This window comes from Hippichthys cyanospilos, chromosome 13 (genome assembly GCF_059441005.1).
Source record: "Hippichthys cyanospilos isolate Australia breed blue-spotted pipefish chromosome 13, RoL_Hcya_1.0, whole genome shotgun sequence".
Lineage (NCBI taxonomy): Eukaryota > Metazoa > Chordata > Actinopteri > Syngnathiformes > Syngnathidae > Hippichthys > Hippichthys cyanospilos.
Window position 1 is genome coordinate 118,276 of NC_142381.1, and position 23,533 is coordinate 141,808.

Consider the following 23,533-nt stretch of genomic DNA (forward strand, 5'->3'; position numbering starts at 1 on the left):
GCGCGCGCGCGCGCCCGCGCCCGCGCACGCGCACGGGTGGAGAGACCTGGCGTGAGAAACCAAGGTCAACTCTCTTTGGGAGAGCGTGTGCGCGTCCAGCTTCTTAAGAAGGTCCCGCGCTCAAAGAAAGTCAACAGGACTGGAGACGGACTGGGTGGATCGTATAGTAAGTGAGCGAGATAGGAGAGATAAAAGCCACGCCAATATGGATGGAGAAGAAGGAAAGGGCCCGAGGGCATTTAGTCACTTAGTGACAGACTTGAGTGGTTTCAGTTTTCGTTTTGAGAGCCTGCTTTTGTGCCTTGAGCCAGGTGTCCGACCGGTACGGCGTGACCTGGTACCCGGTGACCCCTCTTGCCCTTTGCCATTGACTCCAATTAAGCGGGGACTCGCCCGGACAGCAGGAAGTCCCTGCGCACCTCCACACAAGACCCTGTAGAGCGGCGCTCCTCCGCCGGGGAGGTGGGGGGTTGGAGAAAGCCCTTCGGCGCCCACGGAAGATTCGAACAGGCGTTATTTAGTTAGTAGCAATCCCACTCTGTTTTTCTTTTGAGTTTTGGAGGATTTTGGTCTTTTTTTGGCCGCGCATCGCCAACGGCGATGCAATTTTTCGGCAGCCGAGCCCGAAATACAGAAAGATGATATTACGCGGCCTAGCCTCGAGAGTTAGGACAAAAACGCCGAATTTGAACAGATCTGACCGTTTGAAGTAGTTTCTTTAATCCGCGCAACGAATGATGCTTTGCGCCGGTTTCGTTCAAAAACAAAACGCCGCGCTTTTGAGAACCGGCGCAAAAGACGAAGGGCCTTCTCTCGGGCTAAGTCAGGAGAGGGAGGGAGCCTGACGGCTCGGGGCTGACAAGCTCACGTGCTGCCACCTGCTGCTCACTGTGACCGCGGAAGCCGGCGGATGGAAGCCTTCAAACGACTCCGTCTTTTCCACTTCAAAAGTGTCCTTCCCTTTCACATTCAAAGGGACGCCGCGTAAGATTTGACACTTTTCCACGACGGACAGCAGGAGGTGCCGCATTCACCGTTGTCCGTAGCCGGGACGCCGCGGCCAACCCCATGTAATAACTTGTCAGAAGAAGTAGACAAAGGCGCGTTATATTTAAGACGTGCCGTCGGTGGTCGACAACACAAGTTTTTGAAAGTTATCATCACTTCTTCCTTTTGAAGGAAAAAAGCTGCGAATCTGACACAGCGTCCCTTTAAGCCTCCCTTGAGGAATTGATGACCGTCGCCATGACAACCGGGCGAACTACCCAAAGCGACCAAAGGACAACTAGAGCCCGAGTACGAGAGCCCAATTCTTCTCGGGCTCTCGGATTTCTGACGTCGGTCGCTCGCCGCGAGCATCGCAAAGTCTCGCTCCGAGCCATCGAACGACGACAGCTTTCGAGCCGTCACCGGTCAATCGAGGACGTCGCCGCGACGAGCAGGCGGTGCATTCGAAGCAGCCAAAAGACAACTTGCGCGTGAGCGAGATACCCCGATTTTTATTCGGGACGAGCGCGCGCGCGCGCGTCCGTCCGTCTCTCGCGCGAAAAGCGCGCGCGTTCGAGTGTGCGCGCGCGCATCGGCTCGCCTCACGCGCCGCATTCGGGGGACGGAGCGGACGAAGAGGGAAGCGGTGTCCCCCGCGGGCCGCGACGCGTCATCGCAAGCGGATGCGACCTGTCCGCCATCAGTCGAAGGAGCGGACGAGCGGCGGTCGAGGCTCTTCCCTTTCCTCCGGCTCCGCCTTCCTGGCGAACGCCGAGCTCATTTCGCGCAGCAGGAGCTCCTGAGAGGGCGTGCAGCCGGCCCGAGGCCTCGGCGGAGGGCGCGCCTCGGCGGCCCGGTGAGGGGGGGGGAGCGGGCGGGCCTCGGGCGCGTGGCCGCCGGTGGACAGGAAGCTGCTCTCCAGGGATTTGAGCACCTGCAGTCCAAAGTCGCCCACCTCCTCGTAGAGCGGCTCCGGCGACTCGGAGCGCTCCTCGCCGCCGTCCCGGTTTACCTTCATGGGCTGCGGGCGCAAGCGCACCTCGGTCAGCGCGCCCGGGCCGCCGCCGCCGCCGCCGCCGCCGGGAAGACTCACAAAGTACATGGAGAGCGTCCTGCGATCGTGAAGCTTCCTCTGCGGGGAGGAAAAGGACGCGCTCAAGTCCGAGTGCTGCGCGCGGAGAAAGCCCGTCGTTATTCAATTATGTACGCCGGAAGCGTACGCGAGCGGACGCGCGTTTGGCTACTCGGCGCCTGCGGCTCCGCCGTGTCGCGCGCGGTAGCGTGAGGTCGCAGGAACGAGCCTGCCAAGCGGTCGCGGCGCGCCCCGACCGGCTTTGCCATCCAAACGGAAACCGGGACGCGAGCCTCCCCTCGGAGAGGGGGCCGAGGCTCCCCGCGCTCGTCCGCGTACGGTCCCGTCGTCGCGAGCGGCCATCTCGGGGGCGGGAGGAAAAGCGCTTACCAGCGTCTGATTGGCCGACAGCATGCCGCGGTTGCTGTCGTCCCCTCGGATGGGCACCAGCGGCATGGTGCCGAACTTCTGCTTGGCGATGTCGGACGAGGAGTGGCGGCGGAGGACGGGGGGCCCCGGCTCGTCGTTCTGCCCGACCGAGGCGGCGAGGTCAGAGGGGGGCCGGCTCGGAGGCGCCGGCGCCAAACGCCCACCTGAGCCTTGAGGAAGCTGCTCAGCCACTCCCACAGCTCGGCCTCACTGGGGCAGCACAGGAACCTGCGGGCGCGCGCGCATGTTGAGCGGTCCCGATCCGGCCGGACAAAGCCGCGTCCGGTCCGCGGCACTTACAGCTGGTGCTTGTGAGACACCGCGGTCAAGCCCCACCTACGAGCGGAATTTACTCGTTAGCCCGGCGGGCGGACGGACGGTGCGCCTGCGCGCGCTTGCGTGTGCGACACCTGGTCGGCGCTTTGAGTTTCCTGCGCACCCCCATGTAGACCTTCATGCTCTTTAGCGGCCACTCCTTCTCCGCTTTGAAGCTCTGAAGGCCAAAAAGAAGCGGCGCGATGGCGGGCCTCGCCCCAAAGACACCCGCCGGCTCGGCTCGGCTCGGCTCGGCTCGGCTCGGCTCGCTACCTTCTTGTCTTTGAGCAGCACCAGCTTGTTCTTCTTGATCTGGAAGCTCCTCTCTTGGAATTTGGTCCCCTGAAGCAGTTTGGGGGGCTCCTCCCGACACCTCAGCACACCCACCTTGCTCAGGTCGCTCTTGTAGGCTAAAGGTCAGGTGCCCGGTCAGCGCCGCGCAGCGCCGCGTCGCGTCCGCGCACGAGCCGGACCTACAGGTGAGGATGTCCACGCCGTCGCCTTTAGGGACCCTCTTCACCACCAGGTAGGCGCAGCTGGGGTCGGCCATCTCGCACCACTGCAGCGCCTGCTCCAGCACCTTCTCCTTGGGATGCAACGGACGCTCTGCGGACGCGGACGCGCCTCAGAGCCGAGCGCCCGTGCGCGCGCGCGCGCGCGCTCGAGCGGGCACATACGCACCCAGCTGCCCGTCCTCGATGACCTCAAAGGTCATCCAGACATCTTTGTCGCCAGGGGGAACGTTCCTCATGTAGAGAACCTGATTGGTCAGCTCCTCTGCGCACATGCTGGGCGACACCTGGCGGGGCGGGGGGGGGGGGGGCAAAAGCGGGGCGACAGACCGTTACCGTGGTCACCGCGGCGCACCTCTTTCCAACGCTAGTGCGCGCGGTGGGTACCTTAAGGGTGACGCAGGTGTCGGGCGTCTTCGCCTCTAGGTAGACCTCGATGATCAGATCCCCCGCCTGAGACAACTGAACGCACGCGAGCGGGACGCTGACACCTACCGCTTCAAGACCGAGCCCGCCCACCCCGCCGAGCCATTACTTGAGTGTCCTTCCATGAGGTGATGAGACTGATCTCCAGCTCCATCTGATTCTGGTGCTCTTCGTCGATCTGGGAGGGGAGCCGGGGTCAGCGGAGGAGCCCCCGTCACGGAATCCGGGGAGGCGTCCTGCAAAGGCGTACTCACGTCAAAAACGTACAAGTAGTTGTCAATGAGATCTTCCACGATCTTGACTTCGTGCTCTCCTTTGCCGTCCGTTTGGAAGAGGCTGGGAGCGAAGAGCAGCGACAGGTTCTTGGTGCACATCTGGTTCAGGTCCGCGCATTTCTGGACCCTGACGGGAGCGGCGGCCGGTGAGCGGGCGGAAGCGAGGGGACGGGGGCCGACCGGAGCTCACCTGTAGAGGTGGCTCACCAGCGCGGCCAGAGTCATCCTGTTGACCCGCGGAAGAGTCCGGATGATCTCCTTGTAGCGGTCTAACCTGGGAGCCTTGGGCCGGATTTCTGAGGGGAGAAAGGGAGGGAGGCGTTTGCGCGCGAGCCCGCGCCGGGCCCGGCGGGTGGGCGGGCGGGCGGCACGCGCGCTCACCGGCGGCCTCCCGCCACAGCGGGTGCAGGTCAGCCATGAAGACGGGGTCGGGGATTTCCCGGAAGAAGCGCTTGAGGACGTCCGTAACGTCCTCGATGAAGTGGTCCCCGATCCGGAGCTTGACGTTGCGAGCGTCTTTGCGGAACTCCTCCATGAGGACTTTGATTCGGGACTTGGCTCCGTTCTTGCGATAGACGCCCTCGTGGCCCAGGCCTGCGGCGGGGGGCTCGGAGGAGTCGGGAAGCGACGGGCCGGGACCCGCCGCTCGGCGGAGCTCACCGTACTGCGTGATGAAGGCGATGCAGCTGTCCACAATAATGGGGATGTCGTTCCTGCTCATCTGCTGCTCCCGCAGGGCGTCCCCCGTCCCGCCGCCGGCCCGCCGGATGTCGGCATACCACGAGCCGAAGTCGCTGCGCCCGACGCCCCGCAGGTGGAAGGTCCTGACGCGGCGGCAACGTTAGAAGAGCGGCGGAGGGAGCGGGCGGCTGGGGCCCGGGTCCGCTCACCTTCCCTTCTCCACCAAAACCAGAATTTCTTTCTTCTCTTGGTTCTGGCCTTCCCAAGCCACGCCTTCAAAATGAAGAGTAGGGTCAGACAGGACGCGCCCACCGGAAGACTTCCCTCCGACGGACACCGACTCAGCTCCTGGAGACGCCTCAGATTGATGATGTCCTCGGCGGCGCCGTCGTTTTGCGGGCAGATAAAGAGGTTGGATTTCTGCAGGACAAAGTAGGCTTCCTTCCACTGCTGCGGGTCCAACATGGCTCGGTAGCGCAGGCGCCCGACGCGCTCAAACTCCCGAGTCAGCAGGCAGTGACAGCTGAGCGGCGTCGCGGCCTGGAGGGCGATCCGGTTGAAAAGGGCAGGCTAACGCGTCCGACGACCGAAGCGGGACGCCATCCGGCAGTGAAAAACACCGCACCTTGCCGACGGCGCTGGTCCAGGCGTGCAGGGCCTCGGCCGTCTCCACGCCGAACTGATAGACTTTGTCCGAGGTCAAATACACGTCGAAGGTGTAGCGGAACCTGAGCGGGGAAAAACAGGCGGTCCCGACGGATCGTGCTCGGCGGCGCTCGGCCGGCCCCCGCCATACCTGTCGGCAAAGCCGTCGGCGCCGGACGACTCGGGTCGGACCGCTCCCAAACACGCCACGTCCTTCAGGCTGATCTCCATGCAGGCCTCGGCCGATCGCTCCGACTGGTAGAAGAGCAGCGAGCGATCCACCGAGCACCAGAACTTCTGGAAGTCTGCGGCGGTCAAGAGGGAAGGGAGTCGAGCGGACGCGGAGAAACGGCGTAACCCTAACCCGGGACGCCGAGCCCGACCTTCTCGAGATCGGCGGGACGGCGTCCCTCGGCTGGTGCAGAGGGACTTGAAGAGGTAGCCCGAATGAAGAACCGTCTTCATGATTTCGTCGTAGACGTCGGGATCTGCGGGAACGGATCACAGCAAGTTCAATTGCGCGTTTACGACGCCGGTCCTCGGTAACCGTCGTGGAACCCGGCCCTGGAGAAAGACACCTTGCGGCGGTCGCGGCCAACGGAAAAGATGCACGGACAAGCGAACGTCCGCACAAACTAGGCAAACGTGCAGCTCCGCTTGGTGAGAGGTGGAGCGAGGCGGGGCGCAAAGCGGACGCCGGAAGGCCGAAGCCTCCCGCCTCACTCGCGACGCAGCCACGCGATCGGCCGACATCCGTACTGCAGTAGCGGGACGCGCGAAAGAGCGATAGCGGCGGTTCTGACCCGAGGCCGGGTACCGGTCCGGTGCGTCCCCGCTCGGCCGTCGTCCGGGAGCGGCGACGGCCAGGCGATCGGTCCGGGCCTCGGCAAAGATGGCGGTGACAGTTTTGAGGAGCGTTTGCTCCGAGACGGCGGAACACAAGACCTGCGGTCACAAGCGAAGCGACGCAAACGGAAGCGTTGGCACTCGGTGACGGGGCTCGAGCCCCCGCTCGGGTACGCCCGCCCTTGTGGGCCCGCGCACCTTGAGTAGCTGTTCCTGGCCGGCGAAGGCCGGATGCTCCAGTCGGAAGCGTCCCTCCCCGTACTTTTGACGGATGAACTCCCGCCGCCGACCGGGCGACGCGTCGCAATCCAGCTCGTCCGACTGGGACAAGCGGGCCGCCCAAAACTCGTTGGCGCGGTCGTTGCCCAGCATGATGAAGAGCTTCCGACGGGAAAGCAAAGCGAGAGTCGTCAGAGAGCCCGGAGCCTCGAAGCTCCGTCGGCTCTCACCTGCACGATCTGGTTGCTCCACACGCTGGTGTCCAGTTTCAGACTCTGGACTTTGGAAACCATGGTGCCCAGGCTTCTGTGCTGACCTGCGCTTAGCAATTCCATGAGCTCACCGGGAAAGTCCGACGCGACGCGGCGCGGCGCGGCACGGCGTGCCTCCGCTCCCGCGGGCGTACCGGCGCAGTTCTTGCAGATGACCACGCACAGGTTGATGGAAGCCCAGTCGGGGTTGACGGCCCGGCAGTCGGCGCAAATGCGGTTGGAGCGGTTGGACCAGATCTTCTCGGCCACCTCGTAATCCGACAGGGTCTCGGCGATGGCCTCCTGCAGCGCCTCCGTCCAGTCCCGCTTCTCGCGCTCAGAGTCGGCCGTGAAGCTGGAGAGGCGGCGGGACGGTGAGCGGCGGCCGCGGCGGGAGGGGCGGGCCGAGTGGTACCTGAAGGTTCTGTAGGGGGTGATCAGGTCGAAACTCTTGTGTTTCCCGTCGCGGATGGTGGCCCCGCGGGCCTCGATCGCCGCGATGCCGATCCCCGTACGGAAACACTGCACGCGTCCGGGAAAAGACGAGTCGCGCGGGACCGCGGCCGGGTTAGGCGCGGGCCGGGAGCTAAGCCCGGACGCGTCGGTCCAATGTCACCTGTTGGCTTTTGTGGAGCCAAATCTGCTCCGCGTTGATGGCGACGTAAACTTTGGACTTGGTTCCTTTCAGCTCCAGGAAACCGTGTTTCTGACAGTGGGGCCCGGGACCCAACCAGCGCCGCCCCAGCGCCAGCTGGTCTCGGACGTGGTCCTGCAGCGTAGACACCCAGCGCCGCCTTAACACTGAGACGCGCGAGGTCCGGCGTCAGCAACGGACGGCTTTTGCCCCGAGCGCCGCCTGCGTGCACGCGTACCTTCGCTATCCGCCTTAAAAACGAAGACCCGCTGACCGGTGACAACTTCAAATTTGTTGTCTTTGGAGGGGCGGGCCATCTGGATGGCAGCCAATGGGACGACCCCTTTAGGGTACGCGTCCTGCAAGAGAGACGACGATGAGCGCAAAGCCGAAGACGCTCGAGCGCGGACTCCGAGCTCACTTTTTCGTTTCCAAAATACATGAGGTTTCTCCCGTCAAACTTGACAAAGCGCTTCTGGAAAACGTAGTTCCTATAAGAAAGCACAAACTGCACGTCGGCGTTCACGCGCGTCGAGGCAACAAGGTCGTGCGCTGAACTTTGGGGCCTGAGCATTGAATGAGCTCCGACCGCATGAGGCAAACGTACCCCTGCGGCGACAGCTTGTCCAGCCATCCGCTGATGATGGGCGCGGCCCTGTCGTCCAGGGAGGTGAAGCTGGCGTACGGCGAGATGGTCTGCTCCTCCTCGCCGTCCGGAAGCGGCGCGCCGCTGCAAACGGGACCGTCCGAAGCGCGCTCAGACAACTGCGTCATGCCCTCGCTGGACGCCCCCGCCCTAGCCGACGGACGCGGTCACGGAAGCGGGTGCTTTTCTGCTTTCCGCTTGCGTTGCGCCGCTTGGCTTGGTTTTCTCTTCCCGCTCCGGACTCGTTTCTTCGAAGATGCGTGCCGTCCCCTTGAGCGCGGTCCAAAGCGGACATTTTATTCGGCGCTAGCCTCTTTGGTCTTTGGGGCGGACTCGGCGAGGCGCGCGGCTTCTCCCTTTGCGAGCCGGCCGCACGTGGGCGACGGAGCCGAGGGAGGGACTCTACCGGCCCGGTGGCGGGCCGCTTTCCTCGCCTCCGGACTTTTTCTACTTTCCATCTACTGTCTCCGTTTTTTTGATGCCACGCAAACCTAGCCTCGCAAAGCGCAACGCGCAAGCGCTTCATCGGAGCCTCGGTACGGGTTCGGCTGTCGCCGCGCCGCCCCGGCTCCGTTTCCTTTCCGCCGAGCGACCGACGAGCAACCCTTTGCCGGCGGCGCTCGACGCGTCCCCCCGACGGCAGCCCGTGACGTCGCGTGGCGCTCGAGCGACACACCGAACGCGGCTCACCCGTGATCCTCGGCGCACCGGCCTTCCCGCCGAGCGGGTTCTCCGTCTCGTCCGGCGGCAAACTGAGAGAGAAAAGGAGCAAAAGGAGAGATGCGCGACGTGAACTTGGCGGCCGGGCGATCTCACCTTACTGGCGAGCGAGTCGGCTCCGCCCCTTTGGAAGAGGGTCTCACAGTAGGGGCCGATGTCGTCGTCGGGTTCAACCGGCTCATCTGCGAACACAACCGGGGAGCCGAAAGTCGTGACCGTGTCTCACTCCCGTCCGGGAGGCTTCCGACTTCGCGCCCGTGACGCCGCGACGCGGCGGGATGACGCCGGGCCCGAAGCGGGGCGGGGCGCGGCCGCGCTCACCTCTGGCCGAGCCTGACGAATCGTTGCTCGAAGCGCCGCCGCTGCCGGCGGGACCCAAAGGGAATCCGTTATCGCCGTCGGACGGATGAGCGGATGGACGGGGCGGTCGTTCAAACCTGTTCCTCGGGTTCCCGTCGGCCGCTTGTCGCGGCGGCGGCGGGGGGGCGGACGCGGCAGTACCCCAGTAGATGTCGTTGGAGATCATCTCCATCCCGCCGGAGCCGTCATGGCGGCAACCGGCAGAGGAAGGTGACGCGCAAAGCGCCGGGTCGCGGTGCGCTCGCGCGGCGAGCGGGACCTGACGGCCGACCCTCGGGGGGACGGGCGGCGAGGAAGCTTCCCGGCCGCCGCCGGGCGAGTCGACGCCATCTAAAAGTGAGAAGCGGACCGACTCCTGGGACAGCCTCCTGTGCGACGGCGGGACCGCGTCGGGCGCGGGGGGGACAAAGTGGACCGGCGCCGTGCGCCGCCGGTTGAAGACGGTTCTGGGTCTGGGAACCGGCTTCGGCGCGGCGGCCAGGTCCGGGGCCGAGCAGTGCCTCAACACTACCGAGCCGCGGGGAAATGGCGGCGGCGGTGGCGGCGGCGAGGACGACGGCGGCAGCTCCGTGACAGAATGGCGGCGTTCTGCCGGCGCTCTCCGAACGGCCCCCTGGGCCGGCCGCCTCTGGACGGACGACAAAAGCCTAAGGATCCGCTTGCGATGTCCGGTGGCCGCGATCCCCAGGCTGACCAGCGCGTCGTGATCCAAGTGGACGACGTCGGCGGCCGACAGGAGGCCGGCCCTCTGAAAGGAGACCTGGTACCTGCGCCGAACCAGACGGGACCGGCCGCGTGAAGGGTTGTGAAAGGGCGCCCGTCTTGGCCGCGGCGCCGATCGATCTCGGACCTCTCCAGGTGGATGGCGGCCAGAAGCGTTTCCACCGCCGTGTCGGCGTCCGGCGCAGCCATCGCGAGCGCTGCCGGCGCCGTCAGCGGCCACCCTTTCCGGGCTCCGCGTGACACCTCGCCATTTCAACGCCGCGGCGCTCGCCTCGGACTAGCACGGGAACAGAGCGTAAAGACGCAGCACCGGGCGTCAAACCGCGAAGGAGAGTACGAGGAAACGCTTGCGTCGTGTTCGCGTTGCTAACAGGATAGCGTGGCGAGAAGCCTTGCTAACACGTAGCGCGAGGTGAGCAAAGCACGCGCGTGAGGCGGTAGCGCGGCGCGGATCGCCCGCCCGCCCGCCCGCCCGCCCGCCCGACATGTCCGCAAGGTGTCAGCATAGCTGGACATGCTCAACAACATATTGCCAGCGTGTAAGCGTAGCAGCGTGTACAGTACGTGCGCCCGTGATGAACGCGTTCTTTAAAGGCCTGAGCGCCGCTTTTCAAACTGGGGGGGCAACAATTCATTATGCAAGTTTGACAACTTGCAACTGCCTCACGCACTTGCTTTTGTTTTCATTCCCAGGGGATCGCAAGCTAAGCTGAGCTAAGCTAAGCTAAGCTAAGCGTCTCGTTTGAAGGACCGTGCGCATGTGTCGGGGGGTGCCCGAAAAGTTCGGGTACCACTGGCCTAATTGCGTTTTTTTTCCTTGCTTCCGTTTGATGAAGGCCGCATAGACTGCGACGGATGATGACATCATCCCGGCTAACACAAGACGGCTATTGTGGCGCGCGCACAAGCGAGGCGTTGTTAGCCGGCTTGACCTCGGCCCTCTCCGGGAAAGGCCGGGGGACAAAAGCGCCCGTGTTCCCTTCCGACGCCCCGGTCGGGCCGGGCGGAACGTCCCGGCCTCGTTCGGGCGACCGCGCCCGACCGACGCCGCCAAGCGCGACGGCCCGCGCCGTCGGGGGGGGCGGGAAGGCAACGCGCGCCGACTCGCTACGTGCGCCTCTGCTGAAAATGTTTGTCCGCCGGATAAAGACAACGGCGCGGGCCGAAGCGCCCGAGGCCCGAATCTGAAGGTGGAGCCTTCCCGCTAAAATGTCCCGCCACGTCGCAATTACGCGCCTGCGGGCCGCGACGACGTCGACCCGAGGAAAAACGAGTCCAAGAGGAGGCGGCCAGCGGGCGGGCGTGATGTGGCAACGGGAAGTTTTCAAGAGGAAGCCGCATCCTCTTGCGCTTTGCGCGCGCGTTCCTGCCAGGAAGGAATGGTGGCAAGTCCTAAAAGAAGAACGGAAGGAAGCCAACACCTTCTTTTCCTTTGCGCGCACAAACGCTCGCGCACGCAAACAAAAAGCGAGGTTTTCGGTTCCTCGTCCGCCGTTTTCGGGCCAACGGGAGCATGATTCATTTGCCGGCGGAGCAAAGCAGAGGCGCCCGACGGCCTCCGACGCGCTGGCGGGCGAGCGGCTCACCGGACAGAAGATTGCCCAAGTGGGATGCGCGCGCGCGCTGGCGCCCTCTAGCGCCGGACACGCGAAACGATCACTCCGTGCGATTTCCAATGTCCCGCGCGCGTATCGATGCGCTCCTTGCCGCACGAAGAGCCCGATCGGTAGAACCTGTGAGCGCACGAAGAGCCCGATCGGTAGAACCTGTGAGCGCACGAAGAGCCCGATCGGTAGAACCTGTTCACTATTTCACCGCACCACAACCATGGGCATCGACGTGCAACCCGGGACGGACGGATCCCGAGTGCATTCGGCTACGAAGTAGCGTTGAGTTGCAGGTTGCTCCCATTTGGGCCAAGGCGGGCGGGCGGGCGGGCGGGCTTGAGTGACATTTTCCACCCGGACCGACCGCACCTGGTCACAGCCGATTAAAAAACGAATCGCACAAGAGCGAGAACCTGTACGACCGGGAAAAGCCGCAGAACAAGCGGAAGCGGTCGGACCGGTGGAACTCGTCGAAGCGGTCGGACCCGCGAAACCAGTACAAGCGGGGGATCCCGTCAGACGAGTCGAACGGGTCGACGACAAACTCTGCGTTTCCGGTTGGGCTCGCACGCGGCGCAAAAGTCCCGAAAGACCCGAACCGAAGCACGACTCGCGCCACTTGACCCGCAGCGGCCACTCACTTAACTGGTGCCAGCGCCGCTCCTCTTCCCCGATTCGGTTGGCTTGTTTGTCCAGAACCGCTCGGCTGGTTCTGACACTCGGGAGAGATGAGCGAATTCTGCTGGCTCGCGGGCGTTTTCAACACGCCCCTCGACCCCAACGCAAAGGCGCAGAAGAGCGACGCGCGCGCTACTTCCGGCTCTCCGCCTTTCAAAATAAAACGTGGACGCGATTGCCGACTTCCTGTTGGACACCGCCGCAAGATTCAATCCAATCGTTCGTAGGCCGCTGAAATACCCGAGAGGGCACGAAACCAAAGATCGTATAAATGTCTATTTGACATCAGCCTGCTTCTCGGACGTGCATCTTTACGGAATACGAAAATAAACCTTAACCCAATACAACTTTGTTATTTGTTGGAGGGGGAACGGCGCTTGGAAATCAACATGTCGATGTGGCCTTCCCTTGTCTCGTCAAGGCGGGGTCGAACGGGTGTGTGTGCGTGTGTGTGTGTGTGTGTGGGGGGGGGGGGGGGGGGGGGGGGGGGGGGGGGGGCTTTCCGCTCCTCTCCTTCGTTTTCCGCCCAAAGACAATCAGGAGCCAGCGGACAGGAAACAGGAAGCCTCTGAGACAATACGGAGGCGGACATCAAAACAAAGGCAGGAAGCGCCGCTCCAGCCTGTTGACGTGACGTCATTTTTCGGCTTCCACCGCCTTCTCGCGGTTTGGGGAAGAACACGCGCCATGAAAAATAGTGCCACCCTAAGCCGCGAAGGGAAAAAACAGACGGGGCCGTCCTTCCGAATCGCAATGTCCAACCTCTCCCCGCGCACGCGCCGGACAAATGGACGGTCACTGCAAGTCACGTGCTGGTCACATGACCGTAATGGCTACTAACTGTTCTTCTTCTCCGTTTGGCTTTCTGACATTCATCGCGCTCTATTTCGTTTGAGCGAAGCCGTAACCGCGCGACGACTGACCTCGGCCGGTTAGGGTTCGCTTTGGTTCACGGTACCGTGTTTGCGTCCGTAAAGGGTCCAATTCCATCCGGGCCGAGGCGACCGCGTCCGGGTTATCCCTTCGACCCCGTTCCCATCGGCCGGAAAAAGGCTTTTCTTCGTTTTCGATTCGAGCAAACGTTTTCTCCATATTCCTTGTCTTTAATGAGCGAAACCTTCCGTTTGTGGCCCGCCGGTCCGAAGCCAAGTTCTCCTTTCGGCGACGCGCCTACGGCCGCCGTCTCGGGCCACGCCGTCTCGGGCCACGCCCTCTCGCGCTTGCCGGGCAATCGCCGACACGAAGGAGCCCTCCCGCCTCGGAACGCGCCCAAGGGCGATTCGGAAGGCCCGATAGAGCAAGCGGGCGAACCGTAACGAAGCCACGCGCGAGGCGCTCGCCTCTCTTCTGTCGCGCCGTCCTCCGCTGCGGGTCCAGAAGCTCGGAAGCCCGCCCGCTCCGCTCCGCCGCTCACGGACAGAACCCGAACCGGGCGCCGGCCGCCGAGCCCGAATCCCGCGATACGCGAGGGCGCTCGGGAACTTTAGACGACAACTTCAGCAACTGGCCTTTTTCTCATATCGCTCCATACCAAGGAGGCCCGGCGAGCCCGACGAGGCCCGAGGAGCCGAGGTTCCGAGCGAAAAGCCCAAACTCAGACGGGGCTGGTGACGGCCGCAGCGCGCGGCCGACGCGCTTTCTTTTTTTCTCAAGTGTCGGGAGGCCCAATCGGTCGACCCACGTGCCGGCTTCTGTTTGCCCAAGCCGGGCCCGTCGCCCATCCGTGAGGGAGGAGCTTTCTTACCCTCCGGGAGGTGCCGGATTTGTCTGAAAAAAGGAGGAGCGGCTTTGCCGTTGAGCGGGCCGGGCCGGGCCGGGGCGAGGCGAGGCCGTCGTCACGCGGACCGGGATCAGCCGCCGCGTGCCAAGGTGCACGTAAAGGCGCCCGTCTCCAGACGGTACCTGCGCGCGCCACCCGTTTCGCGGTCGACGGCGCCGCGGGCGGAGACAACCCCCAAAAAAGCCCCGTTTCCGATCCCTCGGTTCGCCTCCGATCCAGAACCGGATCCGACGAGGAGAGGGAGACTTTGAGCCGGATCCCTCGCTCGCCCGAATTTTGGGTGCGGACGACACGGACGGGCCTCGCCTTTTCGGCTTGGAAATGCTGCATGGGGAGCCGGTCCAAAAGTTCCCGTTGCGGTCGTTGCCGAGCGCACGCAAAGGTTGCTGCGCAACTTTATTGGGAAGGCCCAAAAAGGCTGGCTCGGCCGCCGCTTCGGACGCCCCGCTTCGGACGCCCCGCTTCGGACGCCCCGCTTCGGACCTCACTTGAGCGGCGAGAAGGAACACGGCGACATGAGTCTGCTCCGACGGGACTCCAGCAGGCCGGCGCCGCGCGCCGCTGAAGGGAAAATCGGCACGTCAGCGGAAGCCGGGCGTCACGCGGCCGGGCCGTCCTTCTCACCCGCCGCCTCGCTCCGATCCGGGCGGCGCTCGTCGGCGCTCTCGAACCAGCGCAGGGCGTAAACTGGCGAGGGCCGCGGGGTCACGCGGGGCGGAAAAGGGGCGGGCTCGGGCGCGCCACTCACCTGTGTCCGGCCGGCCCACGTCGCCCAGGAAGGCGCCCACCCAGCGGGCGCCTCCGCAGGCCTCCCGGGAGGCGGCGGCGTCCCGGAGAGACGCGGCCCACAGGGCGGCGGCGCCCACGCGCGTTCTGAACGAGGCCAGTTCGAAGACGCCTGCGGAAGTCGCCGCGCCCGCTTAGAGAGGCCAAGCGCGGCGGAGGAGGCGGGACCCACCTCCGCGGCGCGGCGGGGCGCTGAGGCGGCTCCAGGGCAGCAGGGCGGCCACCAGGTTGTCTTGCCACGTCAGCATGGGGATGGCCCGGCTGATGTACTCGCCCATCCAGCGCTCGTCCTGCGCCAGCGCCGCGCGCACCGCCGCGCGCTGGCTGAAGGAGTCTACCAAGGAAGCCGCACATACACATAAATACTGTATATAGACTGCATATAGAGCGTACGTATTGTAACCCTAAGCCGCCGGACTCCTCACCGTACTTCCAAATGTGGAAGACCTGATTGAGGGCGCCGTACTCCACGTTCCAGTAGCCCACCAGCTCCGAGTGGGCGGTCCGCAGGTGAATCTTCTCCTCGGTTAGCTTCAGGAAGGCGGAGCTTCGGTCCGGGCGGATTTGGTAGGTGCGAAACTCGTACAGGGCCCCGCCTCCTCCCGGGCTCGCCGTCGACAGGCCCGCCGAGGCCTGAGCGCGTTCGCGTAGCCGAGCGAGCGGCCAGAGGTGAACCGCGCGTTCCGCGAGCCCCGACGACCGACCGATCGGATACTCGTCCCCGCGACGTCACGTTTCGTTTGCGAAAATGAGGGCGGGCCTGCCATTGGCGTCGGGCTTGGTTAATTTTCAAGCGGATGCAGCTCGTCCAAAGATCGACTCCGCGGCCGGGCTGTTTGCGCGAAAGACCCCGAACGCGTCCAGAGTCCGTTTGAATCGTCCCGAGCCGTCGGTTTCCTCGAGCCCTCGTCCTCCCGCCGCGCCGTTCGTGCTCACGAACGGGCCTGGAGGCGCGCGGGCCCGAGGGGAACGGAAGGAAACCAGAGCCGGCCAGGCACGGGGAGAACACGCAAACTCCACGCGGCGCCAACCGAGCGATGGCCGCGCGTTTAACTGCGCGCCGAGCCTCGTGACGTGAGGAGCGCACGAGCGGAAGAATCCTTTTCGCAAATGACTTGAAGCGTATTCTCGGTTTTTAATCCGGTCCGGTCGGGTTCGGCCAACTCACCCGAGCGTCCGGCGTGAAGCGGAGGCGGGCCAGCTGTCGCGCGCGGCTTGACGAGCGACTCATGTCGGGAAGGAAAAACCGGAGGCAGAAAAAGAGAAGCGCGAGAAAAGTTGAGCAGAAGAGATCAAGCGTCCAAAGATCCACGCGCTAGCGTGGCGACAGGTGGGGCGGGGCGAGGGCGGGGCGAGGGCGGGAGGGCTCAGGGAGCATCGCGTGTTGAATTTGATGCCAAACGGTTTGAAGGCGTTGCGGGCATGATTGGCACCGAGCGCGAGCAATTGTTTGATCCTTTTCGGTTGACTGCGGTCTTATTTTTGAGGGAATACGTCGTTCCCCTTTGGCCGTCAAAGTGAGCCCTCCGCTTGCCTGCGATGGACTTTTGACGTCATCGCGCAGCCTACAGTTTCGGTTGGGGGGGCCGAATCATATTTCAATATTTTTGAAAAAGTAAAAACACCACTCTTCGAAATGACACGGCGTGTTCCGAAACGTCGTTTTTATGACCGTAACGAACGGGAAAGACCACCGTTTGCAAAAAAGCGGCCGCCCCGCGGCATGACAGCTTCCGCCGAGTGACGTCACGTCCGCCTAGAAGCACGCTCGCCCTCCAGAGCTCGGGAAAGAGCATGCTGAACTCCGCGCGCGCCTTCGCGCGCTCTGGACTCGGACTCCGGCGCTCGACTCGATGGGGCGCGTCGCTTCCGGCTTGCGCGGCCGCGTCCCGACGCGCCTCGAGCGGCCGCGCACTGGAACGGAGCTGCGTCGTGGAGCCTGGCCGGGAAGAGCGCTTCTGCTTCGGGTCGCTCGCGGGTTAGCAGCGCGCACGCGCACGCCTTCTCTCTCTCTCTTTTTTTTTTTTTTTTGGTCACGTTCTCCCTTCAGATGACCCGGAGCCGGCGGAAGCGGGCCGGCCGGAGCTCCGGGCGCGATCCCTCTTCCGGTTCCGGCACGCCGAGCTCCCGAGCGAGACTCCAGCGGACAAGAAGGCGACGAAGAAGAAGAAGAAGAAGGTGGAGCGCGCCATCTACGGGACGCCCGACGCCGAGGAGCCCGCCAGCGACAGCGCGTGCTCGGGCTGCGGGGCGGCGTTGCACTGCGCCCGCCAGGACCTGCCGGGCTACCTGCCCAGCGAGAAGTACGGGGTCCTGCGGCGGGAGGGCCGTTTGGACGGCGCCACCTGCCAGCGCTGCCATCTGCTGCGCCACCACCAAAAGGCGCTGGGCCTGCAAGTGTCCAAGGACGACTTCCGCCGCGTGGTGCGGAGCATCCGCCACCAGAGGGCGCTGGTGCTTCTCATCGCCGACCTCCTGGACGTCCCCGACTCGCTGCCGAGCGACCTCCCCGACCTGGTGGGCGCCAACAAAAGCGTGGTGGTCCTGGGCAACAAGGCGGACCTCCTCCCGGCAGACGCTCCCGACTACCTGCGGCGGATCCGCCGGCAGCTGGGCCGCTGGTGCGAGGACGCCGGCTTCGGGCCCCAGGTGAGCTGCGTCCACCTGATCAGCGCCAAGACGGGCTACGGCGTGGAGGGCCTGGTCTCCGAGCTGCAGAGGTCCTGGAAGTACAAGGGCGACGTCTACCTGGTGGGGAGCGCCAACGCCGGAAAGTCCACGCTCTTCAATGCGCTGCTGCGGTCCGACTACTGCAAGTCCCGGGCGGCGGACGTTTTGGCCAAAGCCACCGTTTCCCCGTGGCCCGGTGAGCCTCCCCCCGGAGCGCGGGCGGAGGCCGGCAGGAGCCCGTCTCCGTCCGAACGCCCCTCTCGCCTTCTCGCGCGGCGGTCGGGCGGAGGCCGGCAGGAGCCCGTCTCCGTCCGAACGCCCCTCTCGCCTTCTCGCGCGGCGCAGGCACCACGCTGAACCTGCTCAAGTTCCCCATCATCAACCCCACGCCGTACCGCATGTTTCGACGCCGGCGGCGTCTCCAAGAGGCTTGCCGGCGCACGGGGGACCGCCCGCCGGCCGACGAGCTCGAGAGGCCGGCGGACGTCCGGCGCCGGGGCTACTTAGCGGGTAGGCTGCACGCGAGCCCGCGGCGCCGACCGGGCCCTTTTGTGCCGACCGGGCCCTTTTGTGCCGACCGGGCCCTTTTGTGCGCAGGTCACGTGGGGCGGACCTTCCTGGCCAAAGCCGGGCAAGCGACCATCGCCTTCGACCCCGACGCTTTAGCCTCGGGAGAGCACGGGGACGGGGAGACGGACGCGGCCGGCGAGGAAGGTCGCGGCCGGACCCGAGCCCCCGCCTTTTTCCCCCGGCCTTTTGACGACGGGGCGTCTTTGCAGGCCGGCCGGACGAGGCGCCCGGCGAGTTGACGCGCAACGAGCTTAAGGACGCGCACTGGCTGTTCGACACGCCGGGAATCGCCAAGGAGCGCGACGTGAGTGGCGCCCGGACGCTCGCTCGCTCGCTCGCTCGTTGGCGCGCGGCCTCTCCCGGGGACTGTCCGACGCTGAGCCGTGCGCGCAGATCCTCCACCTGCTCAACGAACAGGAAGTGAAAGCCGTGGTGCCCGCGCGGGGCCTGGTCCCTCGCACGTTCGTCCTGAAGGCCGGGATGTGCCTCTTCGTCGGCGCTCTGGCCAGGATCGACTTCCTGGAGGTAGGCGGGCGTCCCGCGGTCAGTTTCCGCGCGCGCGGCCCCGCAACGTGCGCCCGTTCCGACGGGCGAAACGCGCGTCTCCCCAAACGGCCCGTTCCAGGGGGAGAAGTCCTGCTGGTTCTCGGTCATGGCCTCCGAGCGAGTCCCGCTCCACGTCAGCAGCGCGGAGAGAGCCGACGAACTTTATCAGAAGCACGCCGGACGCGAGCTGCTGGGGGTGAGCGCCGGCGAGCGCGCCAAATTCTGACGGCGCCGGTGACGGCCTCCGCGCGCTTTTGCCTTCAGGTGCCGGCGGGAGGAGCGGAGCGCATGAAGGACTTTCCCGCCTCGGCGCCCCGGGACTTCCGGCTGCAGGGTCGCGGTCACCTGGAGGCCGCCGCCGACATCACGCTGTCGTCGGCAGGTACGGCGCCGCCGCCGGCGCGCGATGGGGGCCGCCCGCCGACGCCGAGTCCCCCCGCGTCCAGGTTGGGTGGCGGTGACGGCGCCGGAGGGTCAGCGGCCGCTGCTGAGGCTTCACGGGCCGCCCTCGGCGGGCTTCGGCCTCAGGACGCCGCCGCTGCTTCCCGGCGTGATTGCCCTGAAGGGGGCGCGGATCCCCAAGTCGCCCGCCTACAAAGCGCCGGCGCTCCAGCCGGACGGCAGCCTCCGCCGGCAACCCGACCGCGGCAAGAAGGAGAGGGGAAGGGCGCCGACAAAGACTTGAGCCCCGACCTCAATCTGCTTCGCCGTGAATTCAGCTCGGACCGTTTGAGCGCGACGCTCCGAGCGGCCGCTTTATTAGGCGCTGCTTGCGAAACGACATAGGAATCTATTAAATGGCGAGCCCGTTCGTCACATGACAGATGTATAGCGCGCAGAAGAGGAATACAAATAAAGTCAAATGTTCCGCCGACGGCGGGAAGACAAGATTGTCAAACGCTGCGGGGAAACGAAGCGGGCGCCCCGTCTCGGTCGCGCCGGGCCCCTTGGCCGAGAACGCTCGCCGCCGAGACTCTCCGACTTTCCAAAGAGGTTGCCGAAACGTTGGGGCTCGCTTAGGTTTCGGGGAGGGGGGCCGATCGGGCATCGGGCGCGGCGCTCATGTAGTACACGTTGACCAGGTGGCGGTTGAGGTGCCGGCGGTACTCGGCCTCCAGGGCGAAGTGGCGGTCGCAGAAGATGCACATGTGACGTTTGAGCGCCGCGGGAGCGTCGCGAGCGGGCGTTCCCGGGTCCGAGGCGGTTTTGCCGTTTCCGTTGAGTCCGGAGTCGTCGCTGCCTTCCGAGGCGCCGTCGCTGACGTCGCCGCCGTCCGCGCCGCCTTCGTGGCTGCTGTGGACGCCTTCGTCGTCGTCGGGGTCCGGGACCTTGCCCGGCGGGGGCGAGGCGGCTCGAGCCGGCGGGTCGGCGGCTCGAGCCGGCGGGTCGGCGGCTCGAGCCGGCGGGTCGGCGGCTCGAGCCGGCGGGTCGGCGTCCGGGCCCTCCTCCGCCCGCTCCGGGGGCGGGTCCGCCCGGGAAGGCGCCGGGGCGGCCCCGTCCGGGCGGGAGGAGCCTTCCTGCGCATCCGCCGGTGGCGGGGAAGACTTGCGGGCGGACCTCCGGGTCCTGTGGGCGGGAGGGCCGCATCGGAGCGACGCTTTGCCGGCGGACGCGGGGACCCGGCGGGCCTTGGGGGCCGGCGCGCAGGACAGGTCGAGCGCCGCCGCCGCCGCAGCTTTTCTCTTTTTGGCCTTTTCTCCGGCGTCCTTCCCGAGGCGCCCCCGAGGCGCTTCTCCTCGTTCCGACTTCCTCCCGCCGGACCTCCCCGGCTCGCCGCCGCTCGGCCGCTCGTCCCCCTCGTCCTCGGCGGCCTCCGGGCCGGGCGGTCCGTCGGCGGAAGTCTTCTTGCCTCTTTTTTTGGCCTTGGCGACGGCGGGCGTCTCCCCCCCGGCCTTCTTGCACCCGGCCGCCCCGGGGTCCCCCCGCCCGGCGCCTTTCCCCTCGGCAGGCGGCGGGTCGACGGGCGGCGCCTCCCGGCGGGCGTCGGGCTCTCGGGGGCCGGCTTGGGAAGGCCGCTCGGGTTTTTTGACCCTCAGCTTGACCTTGGAGACGTCCAGGGTGACGTCGCAGCCGGCGTGTCGGGATTTGATGTGGTACTGCAGGTTGCACTTCTTGGAGGCGGCGTACTTGCAGAGCGGGCAGAGGAACTGGCGAGGGTTGAGGTGCAGCTCCACGTGCTTCTTGAAGTTGCTGCGGTCGGCCGTCTTGTACTGGCAGTAGGGGCACGCCAGCGGCTTGGGGCCGTTGTGCACTTGACGGGCGTGGCGGGTGACCTCGTGCTGGTTGGCCGCCAGGTAGTTGCAGCTTTTGCACTTGAAAGGCCGCTCGCCTGCGCAGAACGACAGCGGCGTTTGCTCGGCGAGTGGCCGGAGAGAAAACGAAAAGGCCGTCCTCGACGAGGCGCACGAGAGAGGGAGGCGGAGCTTACCGTGCGGCCGGGCCTTCCGCAAGCTTCGGTGGACAGACAAAAGTCACGACAGTCAAGCCTCGTCGGCGTTCGCGCCGCGCCGCGCCGGCGATCGACGCGCGCTTCCGACCGCGGATTTATCAGCCGCGGGCGGAACGGAACCGCGGCCTCTTTTTTTCCCTCTTTGTTCAAACTTAGGACGGGGGACAACTTCGGATCGGCCGATTACCGCCGAACGACTTGGGAGGCTCGGCCCGAAGTCCCGTTTTCATTGTAGGCGTTTGGTAAAAGTTGCGGGGCCAAAGTCACCCCGCTCGGCGCGTGGATGTTAGCTAGGCGCGAGGCCGCGCCGGGGCCACGGCATCAGTACGGCGGGTCGCGCACAAAACGGCGGGACGAGCGGAGGAAGCTAGCGCGCGGCGGGGGGGGGGGGCGACGCGCTTACTAACCCGAGTGCGTGCGCATGTGTCTGGTCAGATGAGTCTTCTGCGAGCTGGAGTAGTCGCAGTACGGGCACCGGAAAGGACGCACGCCTGCAACACACGCGCGGAGGGGTGAGGGCGGCGGCGGGCGGAAGCCCCGACCCCCCGGCCCGACCCGGCCCGGCCCGCTCACCCGTGTGCGTGCGGATGTGCTGGACGTAGTTGCTCTTGCGGTCGGAAAAGTAGGAGCACTGCGCGCAGGTGTGCAGCTTGCTGGGGAAGTGATTGCGCAGGTGCTTCCTCCAATGGTACTGGCTGACGGTGCTGTACGCGCACAGCGTGCACTTGAACACCCTGCCGGGGGCACAAGCGCCCCGTCAGTTGCGGCCCGGCCCGCCCGCACGCGCCCGCGCGCGCGCGTACCTGTGGTCGTCGCCCTCCTTGCCGTGGTGTTTGAGGTGCGCCACGTAGTGGTCGTAGCGGTTGGTGTTGTAGCCGCAGCGCTCGCAGCGGATCAGGCCTTTGGCGTCCCCCGGGGGCGCCCGGCCCTCGCCGTCCGCCGCCTCGGCCCGCTCGCGGCCCTCCACGCGGTTGGCCAGCGCCGCCTTGCTGACGGCGTGCGCGCGCAGGTGCTCCACAAAGTCCGACTCCCGCTCGGCCCGGAAGCGGCACGGCTTGCAGTGGAAGGGCTTCTTCTTCCTCCCCGCGCCGCCGTCGGCGGGAGCCGGCGGGGGGGCGGGGCCGCCCGGCGGGGGGGCGGGGCCGCCGTGGCCGTTTGGCTCCGGCGCCTCCGGGAGGTCGGCGGGCTCGGGCCGGTCGACGTCTCCGTACCTGCCGCGGAGGGGCGCGCTCAGGGGCGGGGTTCGGCGCTCGGGCTCGGCGGAAAGGCTCACCCGCCGGGGCCCTCGTCCTCGCTGTCCGAGTAGCCGCACGCCACCGTCTTGAGCTCCATCATCTCTTTGTCGCCGCCCTCGGCGGCGTCGGCCGCCGCCACGGCCGCCACGTTGGCCAGCATGACCAGCCGGGGGGCCGCCGAAGCGTGGTCGTCCTCGTCCATCAGCGCGAAGGGCTCCGCGCAGAACGCCGCCGCCATGCCGGGCTCCTGCCGCAAAGGACGCCGCGCTGACGGGAGCGCCCGAGGCGAGGCCGGGGAGCGAGAGGAGCACCTACCTCGGGGTCGAAGCGCGCTTCCTCACGCGGCGGTCAGCTCGTCGTTTTGTTTTGTTTTTTCCTCTCTCCGCTCTGCGAAAAGCCACGCGAGCGAGTCAGCGGCAAGGCGCTTCCCGAAACTTCGGGGGACGCGCCGAGGAGGACGGGACCGACGAGGAAGCCGTCCGCGACTTCCTCGGCGCGGCGTGACAAACTTTGCAAAGTTTGGGAGAGTAGCGAGGAAAACCAGGGGGCCGGTCGGCCATTTTGAAACAGCACCAGCGCAGTCGACAGCGCCCGCAAGGCAGGCACGCCAAACAAGAACAAGTTGGGAGAGCTCTCGCGCGACTTGTCTTTCAGCGCGCTTTCCCCGCCGCCGCCGGCCGGCCTGCCGTCTTTCGGACGGACAAAGCCCGTTTGACTTTTGCAAGTGTTAGCCATGGTCCTGAAGGGCGATCAGCGGCGGACAGCGCCCGCGGCCCGCCTTCGCCTTCGCCTTCGCCTTCGCCGCCGCCGCCTCCATTTTGCCACTCGACAAAAACTTTTGGCTCGGCCGAGCCGAGCGAACGACGCGGCCACTCACCCGCTCGCCCGCTCTCCCGCTCGTCGGGGCAGCCGCCGGCTCGGCTGGCGGTCGCGTCCGAACTCTCACGCGTCGTCCGCGGCGACCCGGGGACGGAAGGAGCAAAAGTTTGCGCACATTCCTGCACAGCCGAGCGGAGCCGAGTCGAGCGGCTGAGCTGGCGTGACGTCATCTCGGCCCCTCCCACGCACTCACTTTTTAACTTTTTCTTTTTTTTTTAACTTTCATCAGCGTTGGGCAAGTTACTTCTAAACTGTTATGCGTTATTTACGACTTACTATTGTCATTCCAAAGTCATTAGTGACATTATAATACGAAGGCATAGCGCTACTATTGCATTATTCTAACAATCAAAATATAAAACAAACGTTGCAATAATACGCCGGCGCCATCTCAAGGCAACCAAATGAACTGCTTCGATCTATGCTATCAAGTGAAAGGGTTCGGGAGCCTTTTTGGGGAGGGGGGGGGGTCTGCAAATTATCATGCATTGTAACGCGCGTCACCGCCATTTGGAGCGAGTAAAATATGACCTTTTTGTGAGCAGCGCCGTACGTTGCCGCATCACATCAAAAAGGCAGGCGTTACAGTAAC

General features: G+C 65.5%; 4 protein-coding genes across 9 annotated transcripts; 1 reads left to right on the forward strand and 3 right to left on the reverse strand.

Annotated features, from left to right (window-relative positions):
• Positions 1-1,479: 1,479 nt before the first annotated feature.
• arap3 (ArfGAP with RhoGAP domain, ankyrin repeat and PH domain 3) lies at positions 1,480-12,479 on the reverse strand. 5 transcript variants are annotated; one of them, XM_088430626.1, is made up of 35 exons: positions 11,995-12,476; positions 9,869-10,018; positions 9,096-9,785; positions 8,980-9,020; positions 8,755-8,840; positions 8,629-8,690; positions 7,900-8,022; positions 7,714-7,783; positions 7,531-7,651; positions 7,275-7,459; positions 7,074-7,180; positions 6,814-7,013; positions 6,638-6,723; positions 6,387-6,569; positions 6,146-6,287; positions 5,726-5,830; positions 5,494-5,647; positions 5,323-5,425; positions 5,039-5,237; positions 4,907-4,970; positions 4,677-4,840; positions 4,398-4,610; positions 4,207-4,312; positions 3,996-4,143; positions 3,851-3,919; positions 3,703-3,777; positions 3,485-3,602; positions 3,281-3,409; positions 3,077-3,213; positions 2,899-2,981; positions 2,789-2,824; positions 2,653-2,716; positions 2,450-2,587; positions 2,081-2,119; positions 1,480-2,008 (listed from the first exon to the last, which is right to left on the reverse strand). In XM_088430626.1, the coding sequence occupies exons 2-35, from the start codon at positions 9,928-9,930 to the stop codon at positions 1,688-1,690; spliced, it is 4,623 nt and encodes a 1,540-aa protein (XP_088286752.1). In that variant the 5' UTR covers positions 9,931-10,018; positions 11,995-12,476; the 3' UTR covers positions 1,480-1,687. The 5 variants fall into 5 exon arrangements, with proteins under 5 accessions (XP_088286752.1, XP_088286751.1, XP_088286753.1 ...); XM_088430625.1 differs by having other exon boundaries at positions 11,990-12,476; XM_088430627.1 differs by lacking the exons at positions 9,869-10,018; positions 11,995-12,476 and having other exon boundaries at positions 8,760-8,840; positions 9,096-9,205.
• A 1,685-nt stretch (positions 12,480-14,164) lies between these two features.
• nipsnap3a (nipsnap homolog 3A (C. elegans)) lies at positions 14,165-16,697 on the reverse strand. Its single transcript, XM_088430639.1, has 6 exons — positions 15,761-16,697; positions 15,018-15,225; positions 14,765-14,926; positions 14,555-14,704; positions 14,431-14,493; positions 14,165-14,367 (listed from the first exon to the last, which is right to left on the reverse strand). The coding sequence occupies exons 1-6, from the start codon at positions 15,821-15,823 to the stop codon at positions 14,291-14,293; spliced, it is 723 nt and encodes a 240-aa protein (XP_088286765.1). The 5' UTR covers positions 15,824-16,697; the 3' UTR covers positions 14,165-14,290.
• On the forward strand, positions 16,314-19,266 carry noa1 (nitric oxide associated 1). Its single transcript, XM_088430636.1, has 9 exons — positions 16,314-16,570; positions 16,643-17,458; positions 17,608-17,772; positions 17,860-17,976; positions 18,042-18,136; positions 18,226-18,357; positions 18,458-18,574; positions 18,643-18,760; positions 18,825-19,266. Exons 1-9 carry the CDS (start codon positions 16,387-16,389, stop codon positions 19,061-19,063), a joined length of 1,983 nt encoding a protein of 660 aa, XP_088286762.1. The 5' UTR covers positions 16,314-16,386; the 3' UTR covers positions 19,064-19,266.
• Positions 19,192-23,118, reverse strand: rest (RE1-silencing transcription factor). Of its 2 annotated transcripts, none has more exons than XM_088430634.1 (7): positions 22,940-23,118; positions 22,378-22,449; positions 22,101-22,309; positions 21,631-22,038; positions 21,401-21,561; positions 21,235-21,318; positions 19,192-20,707 (listed from the first exon to the last, which is right to left on the reverse strand). In XM_088430634.1, exons 3-7 carry the CDS (start codon positions 22,298-22,300, stop codon positions 19,395-19,397), a joined length of 2,166 nt encoding a protein of 721 aa, XP_088286760.1. In that variant the 5' UTR covers positions 22,301-22,309; positions 22,378-22,449; positions 22,940-23,118; the 3' UTR covers positions 19,192-19,394. The 2 variants fall into 2 exon arrangements, with proteins under 2 accessions (XP_088286760.1, XP_088286761.1); XM_088430635.1 differs by having other exon boundaries at positions 22,374-22,449.
• Between the last annotated feature and the right edge of the window lie 415 nt (positions 23,119-23,533).

Coding starts and splice junctions, on each gene's coding strand:
- arap3 (XM_088430626.1), bottom strand. CDS start 9,930: ATGGCTGCGCCGGACGCCGACACGGCGGTGGAAACGCTTCTGGCCGCC. Junction 2,825..2,898: donor AAACTCAAAGCGCCGACCAG/GTGTCGCACACG, acceptor TTCCGCTCGTAG/GTGGGGCTTGACCGCGGTGT. Junction 2,009..2,080: donor GGACGCTCTCCATGTACTTT/GTGAGTCTTCCC, acceptor TTGCGCCCGCAG/CCCATGAAGGTAAACCGGGA.
- nipsnap3a (XM_088430639.1), bottom strand. CDS start 15,823: ATGAGTCGCTCGTCAAGCCGCGCGCGACAGCTGGCCCGCCTCCGCTTC. Junction 14,705..14,764: donor CGCCCCGCCGCGCCGCGGAG/GTGGGTCCCGCC, acceptor CGACTTCCGCAG/GCGTCTTCGAACTGGCCTCG. Junction 14,368..14,430: donor GGATCGGAGCGAGGCGGCGG/GTGAGAAGGACG, acceptor TTTTCCCTTCAG/CGGCGCGCGGCGCCGGCCTG.
- noa1 (XM_088430636.1), top strand. CDS start 16,387: ATGCTGAACTCCGCGCGCGCCTTCGCGCGCTCTGGACTCGGACTCCGG. Junction 18,358..18,457: donor CCAGGATCGACTTCCTGGAG/GTAGGCGGGCGT, acceptor GGCCCGTTCCAG/GGGGAGAAGTCCTGCTGGTT. Junction 18,575..18,642: donor CCGGACGCGAGCTGCTGGGG/GTGAGCGCCGGC, acceptor TTTTGCCTTCAG/GTGCCGGCGGGAGGAGCGGA.
- rest (XM_088430634.1), bottom strand. CDS start 22,300: ATGGCGGCGGCGTTCTGCGCGGAGCCCTTCGCGCTGATGGACGAGGAC. Junction 22,039..22,100: donor GAGGACGAGGGCCCCGGCGG/GTGAGCCTTTCC, acceptor CCTCCGCGGCAG/GTACGGAGACGTCGACCGGC. Junction 21,562..21,630: donor AAGGAGGGCGACGACCACAG/GTACGCGCGCGC, acceptor TGCCCCCGGCAG/GGTGTTCAAGTGCACGCTGT.